Consider the following 26,161-nt stretch of genomic DNA (forward strand, 5'->3'; position numbering starts at 1 on the left):
GTTACGTCAGGGAAACCTACATTACATGCAAGATCAGACTTATCTACAAGTGTCTGGAGTGCTGAAGCACGAGATCCTACACAAACTCTCAGAGACAATATATGGTTTCAAAGCCTACCCAGACAAAGAAAATTTTGAGGAGGTTGCTGCTGCACTAATTAAAAACATCCCTGCCTTACCCAGCCTGGCTCCTCTAAGGGGTGGAACGGGTGGTATGATAGCCTCAGGTGGAAAATGGGTAATTACCGTTCAAAACTGCGACATGCTGGGTGTTTAGAGGTATCCGTAAATGGTGGAAAAAGAAGAGGACAACAGCTTCAGAAAAACATCAAAAGACCGAAGAGGTATGAAGTCAATTTTCTACCTGATTACCCTGATGGTGAAGATGAGTCCAGCTTGGAAACCAAAAGGAAAGAGATGGCAGGGGAAATAAAAAAACGTTGACCTAATGCTGCACTGATAGCCCAGAATATGAATTTTACGTTTGCATTACGTAGAAAAGAACTGATAGAGAACGAACCTGCTGTGAAGGATACCTTGGACAGGTGGCCAGCACTCTTCATGGAGAGTCAGGTGAGTAACTATTCTTATGTAAAATGTCTTTCAATTTTTCTATACAATTTAAAAAATAAACAGCATAAAATGTGTTTAATCACATTTGGTTAATAAACAGATTGATGTTTAATTCATACTTTTAAATTAAAGGATCACTTTTTACTAAAATGTGCCTTTTTTGATTTGTAGATTGTGGGGGAGTTTAGTCGCATATCTGGCAAAAACCTACAAAACGAATTCTTCCAAAAACTGGACGGTTTTATTCCACGCTTCATTGATATCTTCAGGACCAAAGGGGGAGATATTGGGTGTAAACTTAAGAAGATCCTGTGCCAGATTGATGATGTAAGCTCCACAGACACACCCCAGATTTTTGCTTTTGCAGGTAGACTTTGCTCTTTGATGTGTTTGTGCTATGACTGCTATTAAATATTCCTTTTTCAATAATTTGGCAGAAATCTGACATCAGTGGCAGAAGAACAGCAGTTCTTCATGGCCTTCCACTGCTCCTTGGAGAGGACCCCACTGATTTCTACAAGACATGTTTTGTAAGTAGTTATATAATTTTCTATTCTGGGTGTTTGTAATGCATGCAGTTTTTGAACCAAACCGTCAGGACACAAAGAAGAATAAAGAAAAAGTGAAAACTAAATGAAGAAACCAGAGGAAAACTACTGTAGAAATCATGCATAAAAAATGAAAGTTTAATCCAATATATTTTCAGAAGTGCATTAACTTTTTACCCACCAAAAAGTTACCTTGTCAATTAAAAGAAAACGCTTCCCTGCCAATGATGAGTTTTTCCGGCAATCTGTATTTCCGCTATTATTTACAAGATGGGACTCTTACCCAACTTATAAAACAGTGAAGCAACCACTAAGGCCAAACAGTAAGAACTTTCTGTCTGTTTTGATCATCAAATCTGATCTTTAACAATAATCCTTCACAAAAATGCAATCATCTCAGCTTTTTGTTAAAAAAAATTTAATTTGAAAGAAACCTACCCATATTGAGAGGTGATAAAAGAGAACAAAACAAAGACAGGATGAAACTTTTTTTAAGCAAGAGGGTTGGTTCTTTCATTTGATATTTTGTATGTTATAATGTTCAATGAAAAACATTTTCTGGAAGGCATTATACTGAAAATAAAAAAAAAAGGCTGGGGCTGGCTGACAACTTATTTAAAAAATGCTGGCGGGAAAAGAGTTAAGATACATTATCAAATTTTGACCCTGAACAACAAAACCAGGTGTAGGTCGCATGGTATACACCTTTCAGCCATAACACTATGACCACCTGTCTAATATTGTCCCTCTTTTTCCACCAAAACAGCCCTGACCTGTCGAGGCAGGACGGGTCTGGGCTGTTGTGGTGGCAAAAGGGGGACCTACACAATATTAGGCAGGTGTTCATAATGTTATGGCTGATATGTAAGGAATAATTGACGACGGGCCATTTAATTATAAGAAAATAATGCACACCCAAGGTGCAATGCGGCACGACGTGGAGCGGGTGTGCATTGTTTTCAAATAGTTCAGGGGACCGGAGTCAATTATTCCTCTTATACCACGGTTACCACAAACATTGCTCTGGTGCCTATTTTTAAGACATTTGACAAGTTAGGTGTGCGGTTATCAGAAATTAATGCATACCCACGGAACATTTCTCAGCCAATCAGAATACAGCATTCAACAGACACGTGGTATAAGTAGAAATAACCAACCAAACATTATATGTGTGAAAATTAAAGATTTTTATTTTATGCCAATAAATAATTAGGTTATTATGTAAAGATAATATTCCAAGATGATGTTTTATAATTTTCCTACCAGAAATACATCAAAACTTTACTTCTGTGCTCCTAATGACTTAATTTGAAGATCCTTTAAAGGCAGTTTTCTTAATATTCGCATTTTGTTTCACCCTCAGATTCCAGATTTTCAGGTAGTTGTATCTCATTGTTCTATCCTAACAAACCATACTTTAATCTTATTTATTTAGTTTTCAGATGATGTATAAATCTAAATTTCAGCAAATTGACCCATATGATTGCTTTTGTGGTCCAGGGTCACAAATATCAAATTAGCAGTTTCAGATTGGTTTTGATATTTATAGCTTCAGCTTCTTTTATTTTCATTTTATTGTGCAAAGTGTTTTCAAATTTGAAGTTATTATAAAATACATAATGTTACTTATTTTTAAATTTTTGTTATGTTGTTTTTAGGACTGTGGTGATGAGGAACACCAGGCCAGCACTTCAGTTTGCATACTGACTGTGATTCCTGAGGACTCTAAAACTGTACCTTATTCACTGCACCTTGATGCCACATCCACAGCCATAGTTTTGGAAGGCACAGTTGTACTGGATGACATAGGAAATCTTCCCCAAGCCATGTGCCTGCTTTTTGGGCTCATTTATGCTCTAAATTTAAAGTATCCTCTGCTGCTGAAGAACACATTTGATTTCATTCAAAGGGTGATTATGTCACTCGGCCACAAGTCTCTCAAACCGAAAATACAATCCCTGAAAAATCGCCTAATGCAGTAAAATTTTTGAGTTTAATTTCTTTAATAAGACCTACAAAATTACTGAAATCCAGTACTGATTTTTTTTTACGGAGTCTTCAGTGTGAATTGTGAAAAAAAATATTTCCAGAGTGCAGAATGTGCATTTATGCTTTGAATATGCAGTTGTTGATTTCATGCCTTAAAGGGGACATTCCATGAAAATCAGACTTTTTCCATGTTTTAGTGCTATAATCGGGTCCCCAGTGCTTCTACCAACCCAGAAAACATGAAAAATAGCAACCCTGTAACTTAAGGCTCTCTCTGCAAGCATGTGAATAAATAGGTCATGCGGATTTCGCTCCCCCCATGACGTAGGTAAGGGCTCCTAATAAAATGATACCGCCCCTTCAAGTGCGCTATCCAACCATGAAGCTACCTCGAGTGAGAGTGACCGAGAGAAAGTATGACTGACAGCATGAGGCGTTTGTATTCCCTCAAACACAAACAGGAGCCTACAATCTTATAACTTGTAGTTTTAATATTTCTAAAGATTGAATTAACGTTCTAAAGGATTAACCTGCAAGAGAGAGAGCGAGTGAGTGAGAGAGAGCGAGTAAACGAACGAGAGAGAGAGAGAGAGAGAGAGAGAGAGAGAGAGAGCAACGCGACGGTTCGCTTTCAAGTAAGTTATGTTTAATGTGTTTCTCTGAAGTTTATATGAATGAACACGAGGATTAATGCACTGCACGAGACAGAGTAAGAGAACAGCGCGTATTCACTATCATACACAATAAGTAAATATGTTGTTTAATGTTTCTCTGAAGTTTCAAGTGAATACGAGGAGTAACAAGATAGACGAGAGACTGACAGAAACGCGAATGTGTTCAATCACAATAAACTTAAACATGTCATGTGATCTGTTTCTCTAAAGTTTAAGCATTAAACGTGTTGTTTTATTACAAATCATTTAAATGTGCTCGTGTGGTTTGGTCAAAAAGTTTACTTCTGAGTGTTTGTGGAAGTGTAATTTATTGTAACATGCTGAAAATCATTGTGCCTGTTTAAAACACTGGCAGCATATGAGACCTAAAAGTCTTTATTTTTATTCCACAATGTTCCCCATCTACTGATAAACATGTATTTAGTATGCATAAAACAGATGATTGACTTTTTAAACTTGTTCAAATATATAATGCTTAACATCGCTCACTAACTTCTTTCGTGAGAGAATCTTCCTCGATGCTTTGTCATGTCTACAGGGTGAGCGCTTGAGACTCCGCCCACCTGAGCAGCTCGTTTGGATTTAAAGGGATACACACAAAAACGGTGCATTTCTGCTCAGACCCATAAAGTGCCTTTTTTAACATGCCACAATAAATTACCTATATGGTATTTTGAGCTAAAACTTCACATAATATACTCTGGGGACATCAAAGATTTATTTAATATCTTAAAAACGTCTTGTGGAATGTCCCCTTTAAGTAGGTCTTGAATTAACATTTTATGTTCATTCAAAAATAAAAGAACTACTTGTGCCAACAGTCTGTGGCGTGTCTTTGTATTAACAACTTATAGGTTTGAATTGAACCTGCTTAAGAAATTTAAGGTAATCAGTTTTCATATAATCTCCACACATTTTTCTAGTAATTTGAACTAGCAGACATGTTATAGTAACTGTTTAATTTGAGTTTTCTGTACTAAGCTGAAATGAAACTGTAAATTAGCTGAACTTATCATACTGAGTTAACTTTACTGAAGTTTTCATATAATCTCCACACATTTTTCTAGTAATTTGAACAAGCAGACATGTTGTAGTAACCGCTTAGTTTGAGTTATCTGTACTAAGCTGAAATGAAACCTGTAAGTTAGCTGAACTTATCATACTGAGTTAACTTTACTCAAGTTTTCATATAATCTCCACACATTTTTCTAGTAATTTGAACTAGCAGACATGTTGTAGTAGCTGTTTAGTTTGAGTTATCTGTACTAAGCTGAAATGAAATCTGTAAGTTAGCTGAACTTATCATACTGAGTTAACTTTACTCAGGTTTTCATGTAATTTTTGTGTATACAGATGTTAACTGTACAAAGCTGTTTTTTGTTTTATTAACTCAAAAATGCTTACTTAATTTACTAGACAATTTTGAGGTAATCGGTTTCCACAGGTTTTCTTAGTAAACTCAACTTATTACTTTTTACAGTGAAGGAGATGTGTAATGGGAGAAATGATTAAATAATAAAAAAAACATTTTTGTTGAGCAACTTGTCTTTCTCCAGTTATTCATTGTCAGATGTTTTAGCTGTGCATAGTGCAGCATTTCATTGAAGTTGTAGCCTAATAGATCAAGTATTTTATGTTTGCACTGACCTGGGCCTATAAAGCACTAAATTAGGTTTTGACCACAAAAATAATATTTTCAACAAGAACAGAATATGCTATAACTGTCCATAAATGTAAATGGCAATTTTATATTTCCATTGAGTAGTATTGTACATTAAATTGATATCTTTGGTGAAACTTTTCTGTTAGGCCTATATTTACAATATTGTTAGGGTAAAAATACAAGACAATGCAGATTTAAGGTTCTATATTGCTGCAGTGGCCAGGCCTAGTGATAGTTTTGGTTTTATCCTTTAGTTTAGTTTATCCTATTTTATCCTACAGTAAGAAGGGATTTTGAATTTGAAAGTGAGATAAACGGGTCCAAAACGGACCCGGTCCTGATAGCAATAAGCTCCGGAGCGGATTCGTAACGGAACCGCTCCGAAGTCAGTAGCTCCGGTCTGCATCCGTTGCGGATCCGTCCCGGAGCTTATTTCAGACTTTTAATGAGTCAGTTGCGGGTCCGCGGCGGATATATGAATGAATTTGCGCCACAGATGCGGAGCGTATGCAGCCCGAGGCCACGGCAGGTCCGCGATCCGCCTTCATTGCGGATCCGTCACTGCGCGCAAGTGGACGCCAACACGGGTCCGTTTCGCGGGTCCGTTCCGGAAGCCGCGATACCTCCGCGACTGATCCGCCACGGAGTCCTTTTGCTGTGTGGGTAGGGACTGAGGCCATGGCACTTTCCAGTTTCTTGTGCTTTGTTCCTTCCACATGGCGTCTGCAATCTGAAAATTTAGGTGGAGATGAAAAAGATTATGAAAGGCTATTAGGTCATATTCCTGGATGTTACAAATATTATGATCATATACAGTGGGTACGGAATGTATTCAGACCCCTTTACATTTTTCACTCTTTGTTTCATTGCAGCCATTTGCTAAAATAAAAAAAGTTCATAGTATTTCTCATTAATGTACACTCAGCAACCCATCTTGACAGAAAAAACAGACGTGAAAATTTTTGCTATGCTAATTTATTAAAAAAGAAAAACTGATATATCACATGGTCATACAAATTCAGACCCTTTGCTGTGACACTCATATTTAACTCACATGCTGTCCATTTCTTCTGATCCTCATTGAAAGGTAAAGGGGTCTGAATACTTTCGGTACCCACTGTGTAAATATATATATACATACACGCGCACACAATTAATTCAAATAAAAACTAGATAGGCATGTAATTTATATTCAAATATATTGTTTGGCTCATCACTACCTCCTAGATTACGATAAATTATTAATTTAGTATGTAGACAAATGGAGTGGATGAATAACTGTACCTGTAGTGAAACTACACAAATGTCTAATATTTTGTGCCCATATATTTTTGAGCTAATAAATAAGCCTAAGTACTTCTGTGTTAAAGATGAGTCAGACCATAGGTTATCACATAGCCTTCTGATTACTGAAGGGAATTAAGTATTAATTATTAAGTAATGATTTACTCATAAAGCAACATTAAATAGGCCTAAAGTAACTACTGCAAAATCACGCTATTTAAGCCTGCAGAGACAAGAATAATAAATAATAGGCTAATAAATAAAAGGGGTTAGATTTTTCAGATAGGCTTTATAAATGTTGACATGGGTGACATTGCATTGTCAGTGGCCATCATATTCACTGTTTCCCACAGATTTTGAGAGACTGTGGCGGTGATGGCGTCACACGCTATTTAGCATGTGACATCTTTGCGTCATGTTTTCCTCTTTGATCTGTCACATTACATTGCATTTTAACACAACTGAATGCTATTTTTAATATTATCTGCAAAATAGTGACTGAACACGACCCCGCGACATCGTCTGCAAAATCATCATACATTTACACCAAAGCCTTACGGTACATTCACACGGGTGCCGTTCCTCCTCTTATCAATGTGTTATGACTGTTATATTTTTTTTTATGAAATTAAGTGCAAATTTAGAAATATGAGAAAATACACCGTTGCTATTACACAGTTATCATAGAGCTCATCAAAGCTGGACTCCGTTATGATGGCAAGGTAATTTTTAACAATCATAAATTCAATTAGGCAAAAATAACCTGTAACCTTAACACTATGAACGTTTTATTTTTCTTATCATCCGATCCATTTTAATATCATTATGTTTCGGGGGTGGGGAGTGTTTGTGTGGTACTGTGTACGTTACCTGTTGCCCCTTGGTGACTGATGTCAACGTCGGTCTTGCACATGGTGCAGAACGCGTGATGAAGTAGTCTGGACATCTGGAGACAAGGCCATCGCTCCCGATAGCTCTCAAGATACCGTTGTGGTTTCCGAACCTTTTTTTTAGGCGGTTCAGCCATAGCTTGCAAACCTACAACCAGCCTGACTTGCTTAAGGCACTGACTGTGACTGAATTGAACTGAACGCGCGAAGCATTTGGCTAAGAGGGGGAGGTGGGCGGAGGGTTAAAATGCAGCGCTCTGATTGGCCGAAAGTGTTTTGTTTTTTTTTTGGGCCGAAAGTTTTTCACTGGCTGACAGTGGCAGAATCAACGTCATAGATTGCATAAAAACTGAAACGGCGAAATGCGTACATAGAGAGCAGCGAACCGTATAAGCGTATTTAGGGGGTCAAAATGCGTGCCCAGTATGAAAAATGCGTACATGTTGGCAGGTCTGGAAATTGTCAACAGAAATTGAAAAGAATGAAGCTGATTACTTCAGAAGATTTGCATGGCCACAATCAATCAAACTTCTCGGCAATGACTGTTGCCTTCAACGAGGCCCAGTGAAAGATCTGTAACAATATCAAAGGAACTTAATCTGAAAGAAAGACTGAAAACATTAAAACTACACAGAGACATTAAACAGAGAACATAAGGTGGACATTTTATGGGAAACATCCCAAAGATAACAAATGATACAAATGGACAATATTTACAGTCAAAGAAATAGCTTTACAAAGTTGCTTTTTATGCTCTAAACTAAATCAGATTTTAATAAGGTAATAACATTTTCAAGTCCACATAAATATGATAGAGGTGATAAGTTCAACAAGAATTCTTATGGATTAGAGAAAAAGTTAAGGTCAACCTGTCTGGATAAATATTAAGGTCTTTTTGGGAAATTCTAAGTTGAAAGATATATTTTGTAGGCCACAAGTTGGTAATTTTTGTCAATGTTAGTATGTCAACAAAAACATTAACATAGAAAAAGGAAAGATAGAGATTTCAGAATGATACAGTACAAGAAAATGTAAGCCTTAGACTTAGAAAAAATTCAATAGGAAATGCTTTATAGCAGAAATTTTGAATAAATCAACTACAAAAACTTTAGATCTATTATGAAGACATCAAAGAGGCTAGCGTAAGGTGTACAAGTGAGAAGAGAAATGGTATTAGAAGAAGAAGACTATAATCAAATCATAACAACATATACAATGAAGATGTTTGGAGAATTATTTTAGATTTGTAGAAAAAGAAAATGTCGTCATCATTAGGATGGAGAGAAAAAGTATTTAAATATGAGGGAGACATGTAAATCACTACAATAGAAGGGAATTTAGAATACTCATTAAAGGATGATCAAAACAATTAATCATAAAATGATATGTAGATTCTGTCGATCAACCAAATGGGTGCCAAATTAGATAAAGGTATGGGATTAACTTGTTTGACTCTGTGGACCCTGTACCGGGTCCAGAATTATCTTATTTTGACTTAATATAAAATATTCCTTTAATTTTTAATGGTCTGTCATGGACCCAGTACCACATATGAGATACTGTTTGAAAGCTTAGACTCTACTTTCTGCAGATATGCATCACTTTGAGGTATGTTTTACTGTAAGAAAGTTAGTTACACTTAATTTACACTATCACCCCCCCCCCATATTTTTTAATATCATTTAATATTCAAATATTTCATATTTTTCAAGTATGACAAACATGGGCAAGTCTTATATCAAATGAAAGCTCTCACTCTCAGGAATAAGGCTGCAGCCTTATTTTTGTCCTATTATTATCACATATCCAACAATCGTCGAATGCATAATAAGGTAAAAAATCGTCTTTTGTAAACATATGGGAAACGTGAGTGTGGACTGCCTCAGATAGCACATATAGCCACAAATGATACACCATCTTTTCTCTTAGGTCCTACTCTAAAAAATGAGTCCATTCACAGCATTTTCTTTGGTTGTGTGCATGAATAATCCCTTGCTATTTATTATATGTGCAAAACTAAAAATTAATATTTATATGAAAAATTTATTTTTGCACACTTCAGTAAAATGAGAATAACTTTTGAATGCGACATGTTAAAGAGTTCATTCTTTTTTGAGGTATTTACGGTCTGCTGCTGCTAACAACCAGAACTGTCTGCAGTCTGCTAGAGCACCCAGAACCAGAGTTATACACTATCAGAGACAGTATTTACAACATAAAAAAAGAAAATTTGGTGTTTTATCATATGAAAAACACCCTAAATAACAATATTTGTCACAAACAGCAGCTTTTTATGTAACTTCAAAGGGTTTTCTGCAAAATGACATAAAGATATTGCATTTATTCCACTGTATGTGGTTATGGGAGCACTTCAAATGTTTTTTGGCAGAAATTGTATACCAAAAGCGTATTATTCCTCCCATCAGTTGGAGTAAAATAACTTTTGCATTTATTATGATAGAGAAAAAATTCCTTTTTCCTCTGTAAGCTGGCAATTGCTGGAATCTGTAGGTTTCGTTACCACTCAGGGCCAGAGTTATACACTTTTAAATACAGACTTTAGAAAAAAAACATCAAAAAGCGCCTATTTATTTTTGTGTTTATTAGAGGACTGACAACACATACAACCATGTTGAGCACTTTTAACAGTGTTTTATGTAATTTCAAAGGGTTTCCTGTAAAATGATACCAAACTTTTGTATATGCACCTCTGCTTGTGGGTATGAGAAGCTTTTGAAATTGGGTAGGCCAAATCCAGGCGAAAATCCCCAAAATAGCCTCAGAGTGCTAAATAAGGAATTTAATAAAGTTTGTCATATAAAATACAAAATAAATAAACTATGTAAAGTACTACAATCAAAAGTAGATTATTAAGGTTACCAATAAGGCATTAATTTATCTTAGGATAACAACTAGATGCAACCAGTAGAAATACATGACAACATATACTGAATAAATTTTAGTTAGAGGTTAGTGGGTAAATAAGTTGTAGGTGTCTTTTTAGAAAACCAAATTGAAGTTAAAATATCAGGATGATGGAGAAATTAACTTGAAATTAATAAGAATGTTATTAGGTTTCACGTTACAAAACAATATTGAATTTACAACTGGGAGATGGGTATTCAAGTACTTCTGATGATGATGATGAAGAGGAGGAATAAGATGTACTTGTATTGAAACAAATATTTCTTATTTGTCATGCTTTACTTTTTGTTTTTATTTTTAGTAATTTTTGTTTTATTTGCTTTTTGGGTTTCTTTGCTTTATTTTGTTTACTTTTAACTTTACAATATATTCTACATAACTGGGACAACCAACAGCAGGTGCAGAACCAATTACACACACATTTTTTAAACTGTTAATAAAGAGGGACTTTAAGTTCTTTTACTTTTACATTCAAAGACAAAATAAGAATGGAAAGATGTTTGCTCTTATTGTCCATAGTTCGAAGTGCAGTGGCATAATTTGGTAATTGGTAAGGTACAGTGGCTTTCTTTAGTCACAATATATAGTAATAATTGAGACACTGAGTTATGAAACGGCACTCCGGATTAAAATAAATAAACAGGAAAACTGAGGCTAAGGAAGCCTCAGAGCGGGGAATGAAGTAGTTTGTTTTAATCCAAATATGTGTATCAAATACTTTACCATTATGTTTATATGTTTTTCTATATGGATATAACCAGTTATAGGTATCACATAGTGAACCATTGTGTGGGAAAGGAAAATTACCAGCATGCATTGCAGTTTGTTCAAAAAGTACATGGGGAAGGGTCGCTACATGGCGTGGGTAGGAACAAAGGACCTACAGTCCCGGGACTGAGATCACCATGTTTTTCTATATGATATGAACCATATGTTGCTTCATGTTACAAACCCATGGGAATAGGATTGCGTGCGAAGGCAGACTTAAATACTCTAGTACAGGGGAAAGGTTTTCAGTGAGTCTTGGAAATTTTGCAGGACTGCTCGGCTTTTATTCTGTCTGGTTAATAAAAGTCTATCTTTTGAAAATGAAACCTACGGTTTGAGTATTTTATTCTTAAAGAACCCAAAAGGAAAACCACAACAATACACTGAAATAAAACCCTTCCAATCCGCGAATCGCATGCGGTGTAGTCGCACAAGTTAAGGCTTTTGTCTAAACAGATCTGAAAATTACGTAACCGCAGTAGGTCAGCACATCACGCAGCCCCTTTGCGACTCTCCATGGGGAATTAATGACTTACAGTTTATCTGCCGTCGTTTGTCATGTGCAGTGGAAATGCTGCTTAAGTGTACTGCAGACTGGTACAGTACAGAGGGTGCACACTATCCAAACAAATTGTACTTTGGGGGTCAAACGTACTCTTGTATGAAAGCATAATGTTAGTATACCATTAGTCTAAGGACTATCAGGAGGACTAATGGATCATAGACAGCCTCCACAGGAACATTTAAACAAATGTAATCAATGGGAACTAACTAGAGTGACTTAAGCCAACGGAATACTAGGGATGTCCGTGTATGCGCGCCATCCGCATGACGTCATTTTCGTCCTCAGGAGGGTCCGCATACAACGTGAAAATATTGAGACAGAACACTCCACTACAAACAATTATACAAAGTAAATAGACAGCATTTGCACACACACTATCGTTTTTCTTCTTTAAATTTTACTTCTTCCAAGAACAAAAAGCTGTGGACCATGTCCTTAACCATATTGTTTGATTCATGTTTTTTGTTTACTTGTTGTTTGTTCTAAACTGTGTGTGCAATGGTGGATCGGCTACTTTCTCACCTATCCTTAATGTTTTAATGTACTTTAAATGTCGCCAAATCAGTGCTGGCCTGACGGCCTGGTAGAGTAATAATTTGAATAGGAAATCATTTGTATTGCTTACATGAGGAGTACACTTTGAAAGTGTTAAGTGATAAATTACTATAAATATAAATTTCACAAAGTTCACAAAGATCTCTGTAAGGGTTTGGTTAAGGGTAAAAAAACATTATATTAAGTGCCCTCTATAAAAAACGAATGTGTGTACTGTATGTAAGAGCATACTCACAGATCTCCTTGCACCAGGCCATAAACACTGTGAATACTCCATTCATAACCTCCTAGAAGGACTATGACCAGGATGGTAATGACCAGAGCAGGAAGACCCCAGCTGAGCAGAAAGTAGAGAAGATAGCATCTTTCTGTATGCTCGTCATTCATCACCAATATCTGCCAAAAATGAATGGCCTGAGGGAGCAAGAACAATTATATTTAATACACTAAAAAAAATATTTTAAAAAAGGATTCATAAAACTGGGAGGTTAATGTTTTGATAAAACTAGACATCATTGAAAATAATGGACACCTTTACTATAAGCCGGTGGTTCTTAACTCTGTTCCTGGAGCCCTACGGCTCTGCACATTTGGTATATCTCTCTTATCTGCCAGCTTTAGTTTATTTCATGGAGATCTCTGCTAATGAGCTGATGATTTGAATTAAGTGTGTTAAAAAAGTAAGACATACATTATGGAAGAGGTTGGCAGCAGGCCATAAGCATACTGGTCCATGCTTCAACCATGCCAGGATAGGAATTCTCTAATATCCATCAAATATGTTTAGCGCAGTCTGATACATAGGTCCTTGTGCATAGGAAGGAACTCCTAGACAGTGTTTACTGATCCTTTTAAAGAGGACATATCATGGAAATCTGACTTTTCCCATGTTTAAGTGCTATAATTGGGTCCCCAGTGCTTCTATCAACCTAGAAAATGTGTATAAAGGTTGTTTTTGAAAAAGTTCCAGCTCGAGTGGGGAGTGTTTGATTACTTTGTGTACTATATTGGATCTGACAAAAATGACACAGCAGTAACGTATACACAGTAAGATATTTACTTTATTTAAGTTACTGCGTTTCACTATTGCTTTGTTAGAAGAGATCGCTTGATATGTCCTGTTGTAACATCCGTGTCTTAACACGTATGTTTGACTGTTTTAATTTACAAAAAAACAGAGGTGGGTAGAGTACCCAAAATCTTATACAAAAATGTACTCAAGTAAAAGTATCAAATTTAATTATTTACTTGAGTAAGAGTAAAAAAGTATTAGATGAAAAAACTACTCAAGTAGTTAGTTACTCGTTACTTCCGATCTGAGAATTTCAGACTACTACTACTACTACTTTTTTACTCTTTAAAACTCTCATTGTTCTGCTTATATACAAGTAAAGCAGCCTATCTCAGTCCTGTAATGGGTACATTAACATCACATAATGTGTCATTTGAGAAAGAAATCTCAAACACACAGATGTTTTTCTGACGGATAACTCTGTATTTATTTTCATGTTCACAACACAAACTTGTCAGCATCTGCATTTAAACATGCAAACAGTAAACAAATTCAATTCAATTCAATTCAATTTTATTTATATAGCGCTTTTCACAATACTCAATTGTTTCAAAGCAGCTTTACATTAATAGAAGCAGTAAAAGCACAGAAAAATGACAGATAGTACAACATAATACACAATAGCATAAGCTGTCAAATTTGCTGAGGCTATGACTCGACATTATGAACGAGCGTATTACTAATGTAACGTCTAGGAGAAGAAGCTAAATTAAGCCCAAGCAGGCTACCTCCCCGGGGTAAAAAACCCCCTAGTATAAAAAAAACAAAACCCCCGGGTTGTTGAGCCGAGGAAAAAAAAAAAAAAAGTCCTAGGAGGGAAAAACCCTTGGGAGATATATATGTATATAAACACATATAAACGGATAAGGAGATTAAGCGGGGATTAAGCGGGGTTTAAGCGGGTTCTGCCGGTGGTCGTTGGTCAGGCATCAGCTGGGCATCACAGTGATGGACGACCAGTAGATCAGAGGTGAGTCGACTTTCACATCTACCGGAACTGGGTCTGTTTGTCCCATTGTCCTCAGGGTCGAGGACAGGACAGGGAGAGAAAAACAAAATCATATTAGCGTAGGGGCCGTTCACATGTAATGCAAGTGTCACACAGTGATGTGGTTTAATCAGCTTAGTTTCAGACAGACTAACTATTGCGGCATAATTATATTATCCACAGTTGAGGATTTTGCAAATTGGGGGCCCACTGCGACGGTATATATGGTAACTAAGGGTCACCTTCTGATTTTTAAGAGAAAGAGAAAATGAAACCTGTCGACCCGTTTGACTAAGACCTGTAACCCCACTGTCGTCGTTAATGCAGGTTCAGTGGCAAACGGGTCTATATTGCATGCTATTTACAAGATCATGAGAAAACGCCAACATCGCAACCTGACCATACGTGCCAACCCGTTTGACTAAGGCTGGAGGCCCCACTGTCGTCGTTAATGCAGGTTCAGTGGCAAACGGGTCTGTATGGCATACTATTCACAAGACACAAAAAAGCGCCAAAATCGCAACCCGACCATACGTGCCAACCCGTTTGACTAAGGCTGGAAGCCCCACTGTCGTCGTTAATGCAGGTTCAGTGGCAAACGGGTCTGTATGGCATAGTATTCGCAATATAAAGAAAGCGCCAAAAGCCCAACCCAACCGTACGTGCCAACCCGTTTGACTAAGGCCGGATGCCCCACTGTCGTCGTTAATGCAGGTTCAGTGGCAAACGGGTTTGTATGGCATACTATTCACAAGAACACGAAAGTTCCAAAATCGCAATCCGACTATACGTTAAGATAAGGTTTTTATTTATTTATTTGGTTGGTCTGTTTTATGACCGCGAGTGCTTTGTTCGGTACAAATAACTATTTCGAGTTAAGTACTTTTACTAGACAAATTATGCGAATGCTTTGTTGAAGAGAAAAGTTTTAAGTCTAGATTTAAAATTATCGACTGTGTCTGATTCTCGGACATCGGTTGGTAAATCATTCCAGAGCTTAGGGGCTAAGTAGGAAAATGACCTTCCACTTTTAGACACTTTTGATAGTCTAGGGATAATCAAGAGACCAGAATTTTGTGACCGTAGTGTGCGTGATGGATTGTATTCTGATAGTAATTCTCTAAGGTATGAGGGTGCTAGGCCATTTAAAGCTTTGTAGGTGAGTAGTGATATTTTAAATTGTATGCGATATTTAACTGGTAGCCAGTGTAAAGATGCCAGAATTGGGCTTATGTGGTCGTACTTTTTAGATCGAGTAAGTACCCTTGCGGAAGCGTTTTGAACTAGCTGAAGCTTGTTTACTTGATTTGCATGGCATCCCCCGAGTAGCGAGTTACAATAGTCTATTCTAGAGGTCATAATAGCATGGATAAGCTTCTCTGCGTCAGATGTAGACAGTATATGGCGTATTTTCGAGATATTTCTAAGGTGGAAGAAAGCTGTACGGCAGACGTTGGCGATATGACTATCGAAGGATAAGTTGCTGTCGAACATCACACCTAAGTTCCTTACCGTGGAAGATGGCACCACAGTGCAGCCATCTATGTGCAACGTGTAATCTGACATATTATGTTTGTAGCGATTCGGTTCAATAATAAGTATCTCTGTCTTATTGGAGTTCAGCTTAAGAAAGTTATGTGCCATCCAGTCACTAACATCGCTAAGGCAGTCTGTTAGCTTAGAAAACGTGTGTGTTTCGCTGGGATGTGAGGAGATGTAAAGCTGGGTATCATCCGCATAGCAGTGAAAACTTATGTTATGTTTCCTGATAATGTCTCCTAGAGGTAACATGTATAACGAGAACAGGATAGGACCTAAAACCGATCCCTGCGGTACACCGTATTTAACCAGGGAGTGATATGACTCTTCCTCGTTTACATAAACAAAGTGATAACGATTGGTTAGATACGACCTAAACCATGCTAGCGCCTGACCACTGATACCAACATAGTTTTCTAGTCTATTGAGTAAGATTGTATGATCTATTGTGTCAAAGGCTGCACTAAGGTCTAATAATATAAGAATTGAGATTTCACCACGATCGGATGTTAATAGGAGGTCATTTGTAACTCTAAGCAACGCTGTCTCTGTGCTATGGTGGGGCCTGAATCCTGATTGGAACTTTTCATATGTACTATTATTTGTCAAAAATGTGCGTAACTGGCTTGCCACTACCTTTTCTAATATTTTCGAAAGAAAAGGGAGATTTGAGATTGGTCTAAAGTTATTAAACTCTCCCTGATCAAGCTGTGGTTTTTTAATCAGCGGTTTAATAACTGCTAGTTTGAAAGATGTTGGAACGTATCCTATTTCTAGCGATGAGTTAAAGATATTTAGAACCGGGGTTGACACTACAGGAAATACCTCTTTAAGTAGTTTTGTGGGAACGGGGTCTAATATACAGGACGATGATTTGGATGACGTTACTAGTTTAGAGAGCTCTTCTATTGTAGTAGGTTTAAATGAATCAAGATGTTCGTGTGGTAGTCTAGTGTTAAGTGAACTAACGGGTAGAGTGGTGGCTGCCTGTGTAGCTACGATGTTTTCCCTTATAGCCGTAATTTTGTTAGAAAAGAAGTTCATGAAGTCGTTACTATTGTGTTGGAGTTTACTATTGGTTTCTGTTTGTTCTTTGTTTCTAGTCAGTTTTGCAACGGTACCAAAGAGGAAACGAGGGTTATTATGATTCTCATTTATAAGCTTGCTAAGATAGGTAGATCTGGCGGTTTTAATAGCCTGTCTGTAGTGTTTAACACTATCTTTCCATGCTGCACGCCATACTTCTAATTTTGTGCTTCTATAATTTCTTTCCATTTTCCTAGTTGCCTTTTTAAGAGCTGCGGTGTGATGATCATACCATGGAGCTGGCGGCTTTTCTTTGATTCTCTTTTTTTCGAATGGGAGCAACGGCATCCAATGTGTTAGAACAGACATTGTTTAGGTTTTCTATTACAATATCTAGATCATCACAGTTATCTGCATGTTTAATTTGGGACAGGTCTGGAAGAGTGCTAATAAAGCTATCTTTAGTAGTGGAAATTATTGTTCTGGCTAATCTGTAGCATGTTGTGGATTGAGTGATCCTATCTAGAAGTACAGTGTATGACACAAGGTAATGGTCAGAAACTGCATCACTCTGAGGTGATATTTTGATGTCATTAATATTAAGCCCGAGTGACAGAATTAAGTCTAATGTGTGCTTACGAGTATGCGTTGGCCCTGTCACGTTTTGTCTAATATTGAGAGAATTTAGAACATCCATAAACGCACGTCCTAATGCATCTTTATGGTTATCCACATGAATATTAAAATCACCAACGATAAGAGCTTTATCTACAGTGACTACAAGCTCAGACAGAAAATCTGCTATTTCTTTAAGGAAATCTGCATGGTGGCCCGGAGGTCTATAGATTGTAGCTAAGGCAAAAGAGAGCTGTTTGTGGTTACGATCAGTTATTTCCATATTTAACAACATTAGTTCAAATGATTTAAATTTTAGTTCAGATTTTTGGTTTACTTTAAAAATTTTGTTGTATATTGTAGCTACACCACCCCCTCTCCCCTTTAACCTAGGTTCGTGTTTATAATAATAGTCTTGTGGGGTGGATTCGTTTAAAATAATGTAGTCGTCTGCTTTAAGCCAGGTTTCTGTTAAACAGAGTGCATAAAAGTTTTGTTCATTAATTAATTCATTAACAATAGGTTCTTTATTGGTAAGCGATCTAATGTTAAGAAGGCCGAATTTTAACATTCGAGGTTCATCTTGTAATGTATTGTTTTCTAATTTTATGTTGGTCAAATTTGTACGTGATGTGGCAAGCGGTGCTCTGTATTTGCTTGTTCGGGGAACATATACATTTGAAATTTTTTGATATTCTGGAAAGATCGACTCGAAGTTCTGGGATATATGTGATCTAGACATATCATGCCAGCTAACAGACGGACAGTTAAGCTGATCCGTCTGTTTCCTGACCTGGGCCCTGGATAGTCATACTATATCAGAATTAAGAATTTTAATCAGATTTCTGGTGAGTATAGCACTTCCTTCTGATGTCGGATGAAGGCCATCTCGGGTTAGGAGAAATGGTCTACCCCAGAAATGCTTCCAATTGTCTATAAACCCTACATTATGCTGAGGGCACCACTTTGACATCCAGCCATTGAGAGACACTAATCTACTATGTGTTTCATCTCCCCGGTAGGCGGGGAGGGGACCAGAGCATATTACATTGTCTGACATTGTTTTTGCAATTTCACACATCTCCTTAATATTATCTTTGGTGATTTCCGACTGTCGGAGTCTGGTGTCATTTGTTCCGGCGTGAATAACAATCTTAGAAAACTTCCGTTTAGCATTAGCCAGCACTTTAAGTTTGGATCTAATGTCAGACGTTCTGGCTCCCGGTATACAGTCGACTAGGGTGTTTGGTGCCTCAATGTTAGTGTTCCTGAGTATAGAATCTCCAATGACCAGGGCACTTTTAACAGGTGTTTCAGCTAGTGTATTCCTTAGGGGATCGAATCTGTTAGAAAGTACCGTAACGTTATGGGTCTTAGATGGACGCCGTATATGACTATGCCGCCTGACAGTCACCCAGTTAGACCGCCGACTTGACTCTGATGTCGGAACCGAGCCATGTGTATTATGATAAACACTATGCGCGCTCGATACAGTATTTATAATGTTTACATTAGCATCTGATGTCGGAACACTATGTGCGCTCGATACATTGTTTGTAATGTTTACATTAGCATCTGATGTCGGAACCGAGCCATTAGTCTTTTCGCTCGATACAGTATTTACAACAGTAACATTAGCGGTTTTGCTATCCTCAACTAGCGTTCGGATGCGCGATTCTAGTTCAGCAACCTTCTCAGTTAATCTTAATACTTCAATACACTTAGTGCATGTAAACCCATCTATGCTAACGGCAGAAGCTAAACTATACATGTAGCAAGTAGTACATGTTACAATAACAAGCGGAGTCTTACCGCTTTCATGCTGGGCGATGGCGTCTTTGTTTACCCGAACGCGCTCCGCGGAGCTGCATCGCGTTGGGGGTTTGGTTGTGGTACGCCCCAGTCGCCTGCGAACGTCTGGGTCCAGGGTGATGTTGGGCATGCTGAATCTGCGAAGGCCGGGCAGCGGCTCCTCCACAGCTTCCCGATCGCTTTCATGTTGGGCAATGGCGTCTCTGTTCACTCGCTTACGGTCCGTAATGTGTGTGTCTGTTTGTTATCATGTTTTTATATGTATAGGTTATTTTCATTGCCATTAAAGTGCAATTACTGAATATAAACAGGAGCTTAATAAAAATGATCATTTTAGAATTTCATATGGAACTTATCTGTTTGTGCAAATCAACTCTACATTTATTATAATATATAGGCTAATACATGTTTCTTTAAAATCAAACTTTATTCTTTTATTTTTATTCATTCATTCTTTAAGAAGGATTTAAATAAAATACAGTCCCGTTTTTATTTTAATGTATTTTCTACACATTAGTGAGGTGTCCGGATTTGTGTATAAATGCAAGACATCGTTACATTATGCTTTTCAGTTTGTTTTGTTGTGGGGAAATGATATGGAAATGTGCAGATGTGAACTTGCTGTTTGTAAGGTTTAACTTACTCTAGGTTCTCTTTCAAACATTTCGTTCGGTATCTCACTATGGGACCGCCTCAGGCGTGGCCGATCACGGAAGCACCAATAACACCACGTCTGCCAAACGTGGCAGACCAATCGCTGCAGTGATCAGGGAGTCCCGCCTCCCTGAATATAAACCGCAGCTACCTGCCATCTCGTCATTCTCGTTCTCTTCCTCGTGAAGATTTCGGAAGCTGTCCTCAGCAGACTTTGGGAACTATTGCTCAACGGTTTACAGATGGAGCCGCAGGGTAACGTCCCAAACGCAATATTTTCTCAATAAGTTTGTCGAGCGACTTGATACTTAGAATTAGAGAACTAACGCGTCAAGGCGAGTTTTCTTCTTTTAGCCTTTTATTTTCCGAGTTTTCGACGCACTTACCACGCACCGAAAAGTAGGAAAAAGCTATTGATTACTACACAGCTCCGTATTAGTTATCATGTTGTGGTGGACTATCATACGAAGAGAGTGTAGACATCATGGCCACCGCAAAAGAGCCGGAGAGCCCCGGAGGAAAACATCCTCCTCATCCGTGTGCGTGTGGTATGTGGATTTCGGCAAAAGATTCACACAGTCTCTGCATCTCCTGCTTGGGTGCTAAACACGCTCAGGCAGCGATATCCAACCCGGAGGGCTGTCCTCACTGCGAGAAGTTCCCGACCAAAACCCGAGAGCGGAGACTTCGCGTTGCAGTAGCGGGAAAGTCGGACCCATACCTCTCTGCTCAACCCAGAGAGGAACCGATGGATTGTCCACAGACCTCCAGCTCCTGGGGTGAGATGATGGAGAAAGTTTCACCCGTCCTTCCCCCGCTGTTTGAAGATCCATTAGCGGGAGAGGAAGACGACGAGGACGAAGTGTTGTCGTCCATCCTAGATGATGAGGACGACGACGAGGAGGATGCTATTCTTCCCCCGGTACAATCGCGTCCGCCGAGTGCACAGGATGAGAGCTCACCCTCCCCGGTGCAGACAGATACAGACCTTATTGAGGTTTGTCACAGGGCCGCAACTAAACTGTCTATCGACTGGCCATCCCAACCCGCGGGTAAGGGAGCAGAAAGAGATTTGTATGACGGAAAGAGACTTCCGTCACGTCTCCCCCCAGCGAGGCAGTTTATTCCAGCCGTCCCAGCGTGTGTGGCTGAAATGAAGAGATTTTGGGACAAACCTTTTTCCCATTGAGTACCCGTTAAGGGGTTCTCGAGACTGGATGTGCAGGGAATGGAGGATTTGGGGATGGCAGATCCTCCCCCGGTGGAACCTTCGGTGGCTAACCACCTGCATCCGAGCCGCAGGGCGGCACTTTCTTCATCCGGGGCTTCACTGCCAGGGAAAACAGAGCGCTTCACGCCTCTGTTTTTCAGAAGATTTATAAATTGACGGCTCTGGCCATGCGGGCTTTGAACGCGACATCCCTCCTTACTGCTTATCAAACGGAGTTACTGGAGGAGATGGGGCGTCACCTGGACTCCGGTTCTCCCAACCCGGCGCTCTGGGAGGAGATATGCATCATCGCAGACTTAAACCTGCGCACGTCTCCCGGAGCAGTTCAAAGTTGCGGTCGGAGCATGGGCTTAGCGGTTGTGGGAGAGAGATCACTATGGCTAGGTTTGTCAGGCCTCTCTGACAAAGAGAAAGTGGAGTTTTTGGATGCCCCGATTGATCCAAAGGCCATGTTTGGTGCAACGGTTACGGCGATGCGTCAGCAATGTGACATGAGGAAAAAGGAGGGAGAAGCATTCGAAACCTGTCTCCCCAGAAAACCGGCAGCTCGTCCGCATTATCCGAGCCGTCCGAATTTCAGACCTTCGGGCAGAGGAGGTCATGCGGATTATCAGCCTTCCCGTCCGGCCCCCCCACAGCAACCGGGAAGCGCCGGCCCTCAGGCTAAGCCCGGTTTCGTAAAACCGAAACAATCATTCGCAGCCGCGGCAGCGAAACACCAGCCGCCCCTCCTCAGGGAAATAAGAAGAGGCGGTCAACCTGAGACGTCAATCGGGCAACAAGAGGGGTTTGGAGACAGCACTCAGGGTTTCTCTGTCCCATCCCTTCAAATCGATCCTTTTCTCCCTCCCGCGGGGAAACGGAGAAGGAATTTAAGAGTAAAAAATGTGTGTTTGGGCAGTTCACAGTCCAGTGTTCATGGGGAAACAGCCCATGTTCCCCGGGCATCCCCCAAAGTTTTGTCTCTCCCTCCACTTACAAGGTTGGTTTCGAGGGAAAAAAGACAAATGTGCACAATCATCCCTTCACAAATAAAGTTTTCTCTGTCACATCCAGGCCAAGGGCTGAGGGCGCAGAGTGGGATAAAGAAAAATATATTTCAAAAAGAAATAAAACAATCACAAACAATAATGAAATTAACTCCTCAAACGGAGCGTTATTCCCCCTCTTCGCAGCTAGAGGGTGCCACCGCACTGCTAGTGAGCGAAGCCGAGAAGGGCCCACTCGCTGCTCGAGCGGAGAATTGGTTTTAAACACGATAGACAGAGGTTACAGACTACAATTCGCTGTAAAACCTCCGGTGTTCAATGGAGTGGTAATTTCAGTGGCCCAAGGGGAAGCAGCTCAGGTTTTAGAGGAAGAAATATCCTCTTTAATAGAAAAAGGAGTGATAAGAACGATTCCAACAGAGGAAAGCCAGATGGGTTTTTACTCCCGTTACTTTGTGATTCCCAAGCGAGGGGGAGGTCTCCGTCCTATTTTAGATTTACAGGTCCTCAACAAACACCTCAGAAAGTACAAATTCAAAATGCTTTCACTCAAAACTTTGTGTCAAAATATTCGTCAAGGGGACTGGTTTACCTCGGTCGACCTCCAGGACGCATATTTTCACATAGATATTTTTCCTGCACACAGGAAATATCTGAGGTTCGCTTATCTAAACACAGCATACGAATATCTAAAAATCTTGTTCGGCCTGGCTTTAGCTCCCAGAGTGTTTACCAAATGTGTGGAAGCGGCTCTGACACCGTTAAGGTACGGAGGAGTCAGAGTTTCGTCGTATCTAGACGATCTGCTCATCTGCGCGCCGTCACAGCATCGAGCAGAGAGCGACACACACACACATTAGTGACACATCTGGAAAGTCTAGGTTTCAGAATAAACCGGGCGAAGAGTTGTCTAATTCCTTCACAGGAAATAGTCTACTTGGGTCTCAGGTTGAATTCTGTGAGGTTTCGGGCGTTCCTATCAGAAGAACGCATCAAGAGGTTTCACCACTGCCTCTCTCTCTTCCAATATGGACATGTCTTCGACTACTGGGTCTGATGGCCTCAACAGTGTCAGTGATTCCCCTAGGACTGCTGAGAATGAGGGATTTTCAGAACTGGACAGCGTCACAGGGCATTCGCCCCACGAGCCGTCTCAGACGCAGAGTGCGCGTCTCACCAGAATGCATGAGCGCTCTCCGTCATTGGAGAGCCCCGTCTTTTCTCAGGAAAGGATGCCCTCTGGATCCGGTTCTAATGAGAAAAGTGGTGACGACAGATGCATCTCTCACGGGCTGGGGGGCAGTGTTCGAGGGCAGAACAGTGAGGGGAGTGTGGTCTCCGTCACTGAGAGAGAAGCACATACATTTTCTAGAACTACTGACAGTGTCACTGGCCCTGAAACATTTTGTGCATTTTCTCAAAAATCATCATGTATTAGTCAGAACAGACAATACAACGGTGATAGCCTACATAAATCGTCAGGGGGGGGTGCGGTCTCGCCAGCTTCACTCGTTAGCGAAAGACCTAACTATATGGAGCAGCAGGAACCTCCTGTCATTACGCGCGACGCATGTTCCAGGAATAATGAACAGGGGAGCGGATTTACTGTCCAGAGGGAATCCCCTGTACGGGGAGTGGAGACTCCACCCTCAGGTGACGCTCATGTTGTGGCAGAGATTCGGCCAGGCAGTCGTAGATCTCTTCGCATCGCGCGAAAACGCGCAATGCCCTCTGTTCTTCTCTCTGGTGGGCGACGATGCACCGCTGGGTGTGGATGATCTAGCCCACGAGTGGCCAGACGTGTTACTTTACGCGTTCCCTCCATTGAGCCTAATCGAGCCGACACTACGGAGAGTTCGGGAATGCAAACATGTAATGATTCTGAACGCACCACACTGGCCGGGCAGACTATGGATTGCGGAGATCGCGCAACTACTATACGACCAACCGTGGCCATTACCAGTGCGCAGAGATCTTCTCTCACAAGCACGGGGGGGAAATATTTCACCCCTCCCCTCAGAAACTAACTCTCTGGGCCTGGCCCGTGAGAGGCTGAATCTGAATACAGCTGGGTTACCTCCGAAAGTAATTGAGACCATTCAGAACGCGAGGGCGGCCTCGACGCACTCTTTATATGATCTCAAATGGAGGGTGTTCGAGAGCTGGTGCGCAGAAAGGAATATAGTTCCTTTCTTGTGTTCAGTTTCGGATGTACTGTGTTTTTTACAAGAACTTCTAGACAAGGGTAGAGCTTTTTCTACGATTAAGGTTTATCTATCCGCTATATCGGCATGTCACATGGGTTTTAACTCGGGTACCATTGGCCAGCACCCTCTCGTCTGTCGGTTTATGAGAGGTGCACGTCGGTTACACCCAGTATCGAAGCCGCTGGTTCCGCCCTGGGATCTGTCCGTGGTTCTGAACGCACTTTCGAAAGCTCAGTTTGAACCTATTGATTTAATTGACCTAAAATTGTTAACTCTAAAGACGGCTGTATTACTGGCGCTCACCACAGCAAAGAGGGTGAGTGAACTACACGCTTTATCAGTTCACCCGTCATGTATGATGTTCGCTCCGGGTGTTCAAAGGGTCTCTTTTAGAACTAACCCGGCATTTGTACCCAAAGTGTTCGATCACGCTGGTGCAGCTCAATCAGTGGACCTGCTGGCTTTTCATCCCCCACCCTTTACATCACCAGAGGAGGAGAGGTTGCACAATTTATGTCCTGTCCGTACTCTGCATATGTATGTCCAGAGAACACAGACGCTTCGTAAGAGCAATCAGCTGTTTGTCTCATGGGCTGAGTCTTACAGAGAAAGACCTATCTCCCGACAACGCCTTTCTCATTGGATAGTGGAAGCTATCGTATTATGTTACAATAATTCGAATATAGAGCCTCCTAAAGGACTACGAGCTCATTATACTAGAGGCATGGCTACATCCTGGGCTATTTTTAAAGGCATCTCTATTCAGGAAATTTGTGCGGCAGCTAGCTGGTCTTCTCCGCACACTTTTGTTGTTTCTATAGTCTGGATGTGACAGAGCCTTCTCTGGCACATTCGGTTCTGGAAGTGAATAGTCGGGTGGCATAAAAAAAAAGAGGGGGCGATACCTCAAATCTTTCTGTTTTCAACTCTGTGGGGAGTTATGATTCAGATTTTTAAATAACCCATCTTAGTCTGCTTCGTCAGCATATCGGCAATACGGGAGTTGTCTATATCCCATAGTGAGATACCGAACGAAATGTTTGAAAGAGAACGTAAGGTTACTAACGTAACCCCGGTTCTCTGATAACATGAAGTGAGGTATCTCACAAATTTTGCCCTCCTTGCCTTCCTGCACGGAGAAGAGATATGCAGAGAATGACGAGATGGCAGGTAGCTGCGGTTTATATTCAGGGAGGCGGGACTCCCTGATCGCTGCAGCAATTGGTCTGCCACGTTTGGCAGACGTGGTGTTATTGGTGCTTCCGTGATCGGCCACGCCTGAGGCGGTCCCATAGTGAGATACCTCACTTCATGTTATCAGAGAACCGGGGTTACGTTAGTAACCTTACGTTTTGTCATCGCTTGCACAAGAGTGCATATGGCAAAAAAACTCGGACAGTGTGTGAAATGACCATTAATAGTGTTCAAATAGACATTACTGTGACACCACTTCAGGTTGGATCTTGATTTCCTGTACGCTGAGATGTCAGCTCTTTTATTGAACAAAGCATGCATCGCATTATGAAACTATTCTTTTTGACCTCTTGGAGTGAAAACATAGACCGAACTTGAAGCCACGCATGATCTGCATCCG

At 40.1% G+C, this 26,161-nt stretch overlaps 1 protein-coding gene and 1 long non-coding RNA gene across 2 annotated transcripts in view; one reads left to right on the plus strand and one right to left on the minus strand.

The window, feature by feature from the left end:
* adgrv1 (adhesion G protein-coupled receptor V1) overlaps nucleotides 1-26,161 on the minus strand; it is a 1,080,612-nt gene that overhangs the window by 122,594 nt on the left and 931,857 nt on the right. The window contains 1 exon segment of the mRNA XM_073861135.1: nucleotides 12,670-12,848. Within this exon segment, the coding sequence (XP_073717236.1) occupies nucleotides 12,670-12,848 (179 nt within the window).
* LOC129440701 (uncharacterized) lies at nucleotides 556-5,169 on the plus strand. Its single transcript, XR_012365380.1, has 3 exons — nucleotides 556-900; nucleotides 1,011-1,103; nucleotides 2,780-5,169. It is a non-coding gene; the product is annotated as an uncharacterized lncRNA (long non-coding RNA).

The sequence above is a fragment of the Misgurnus anguillicaudatus genome, chromosome 22, assembly GCF_027580225.2.
Source record: "Misgurnus anguillicaudatus chromosome 22, ASM2758022v2, whole genome shotgun sequence".
Lineage (NCBI taxonomy): Eukaryota > Metazoa > Chordata > Actinopteri > Cypriniformes > Cobitidae > Misgurnus > Misgurnus anguillicaudatus.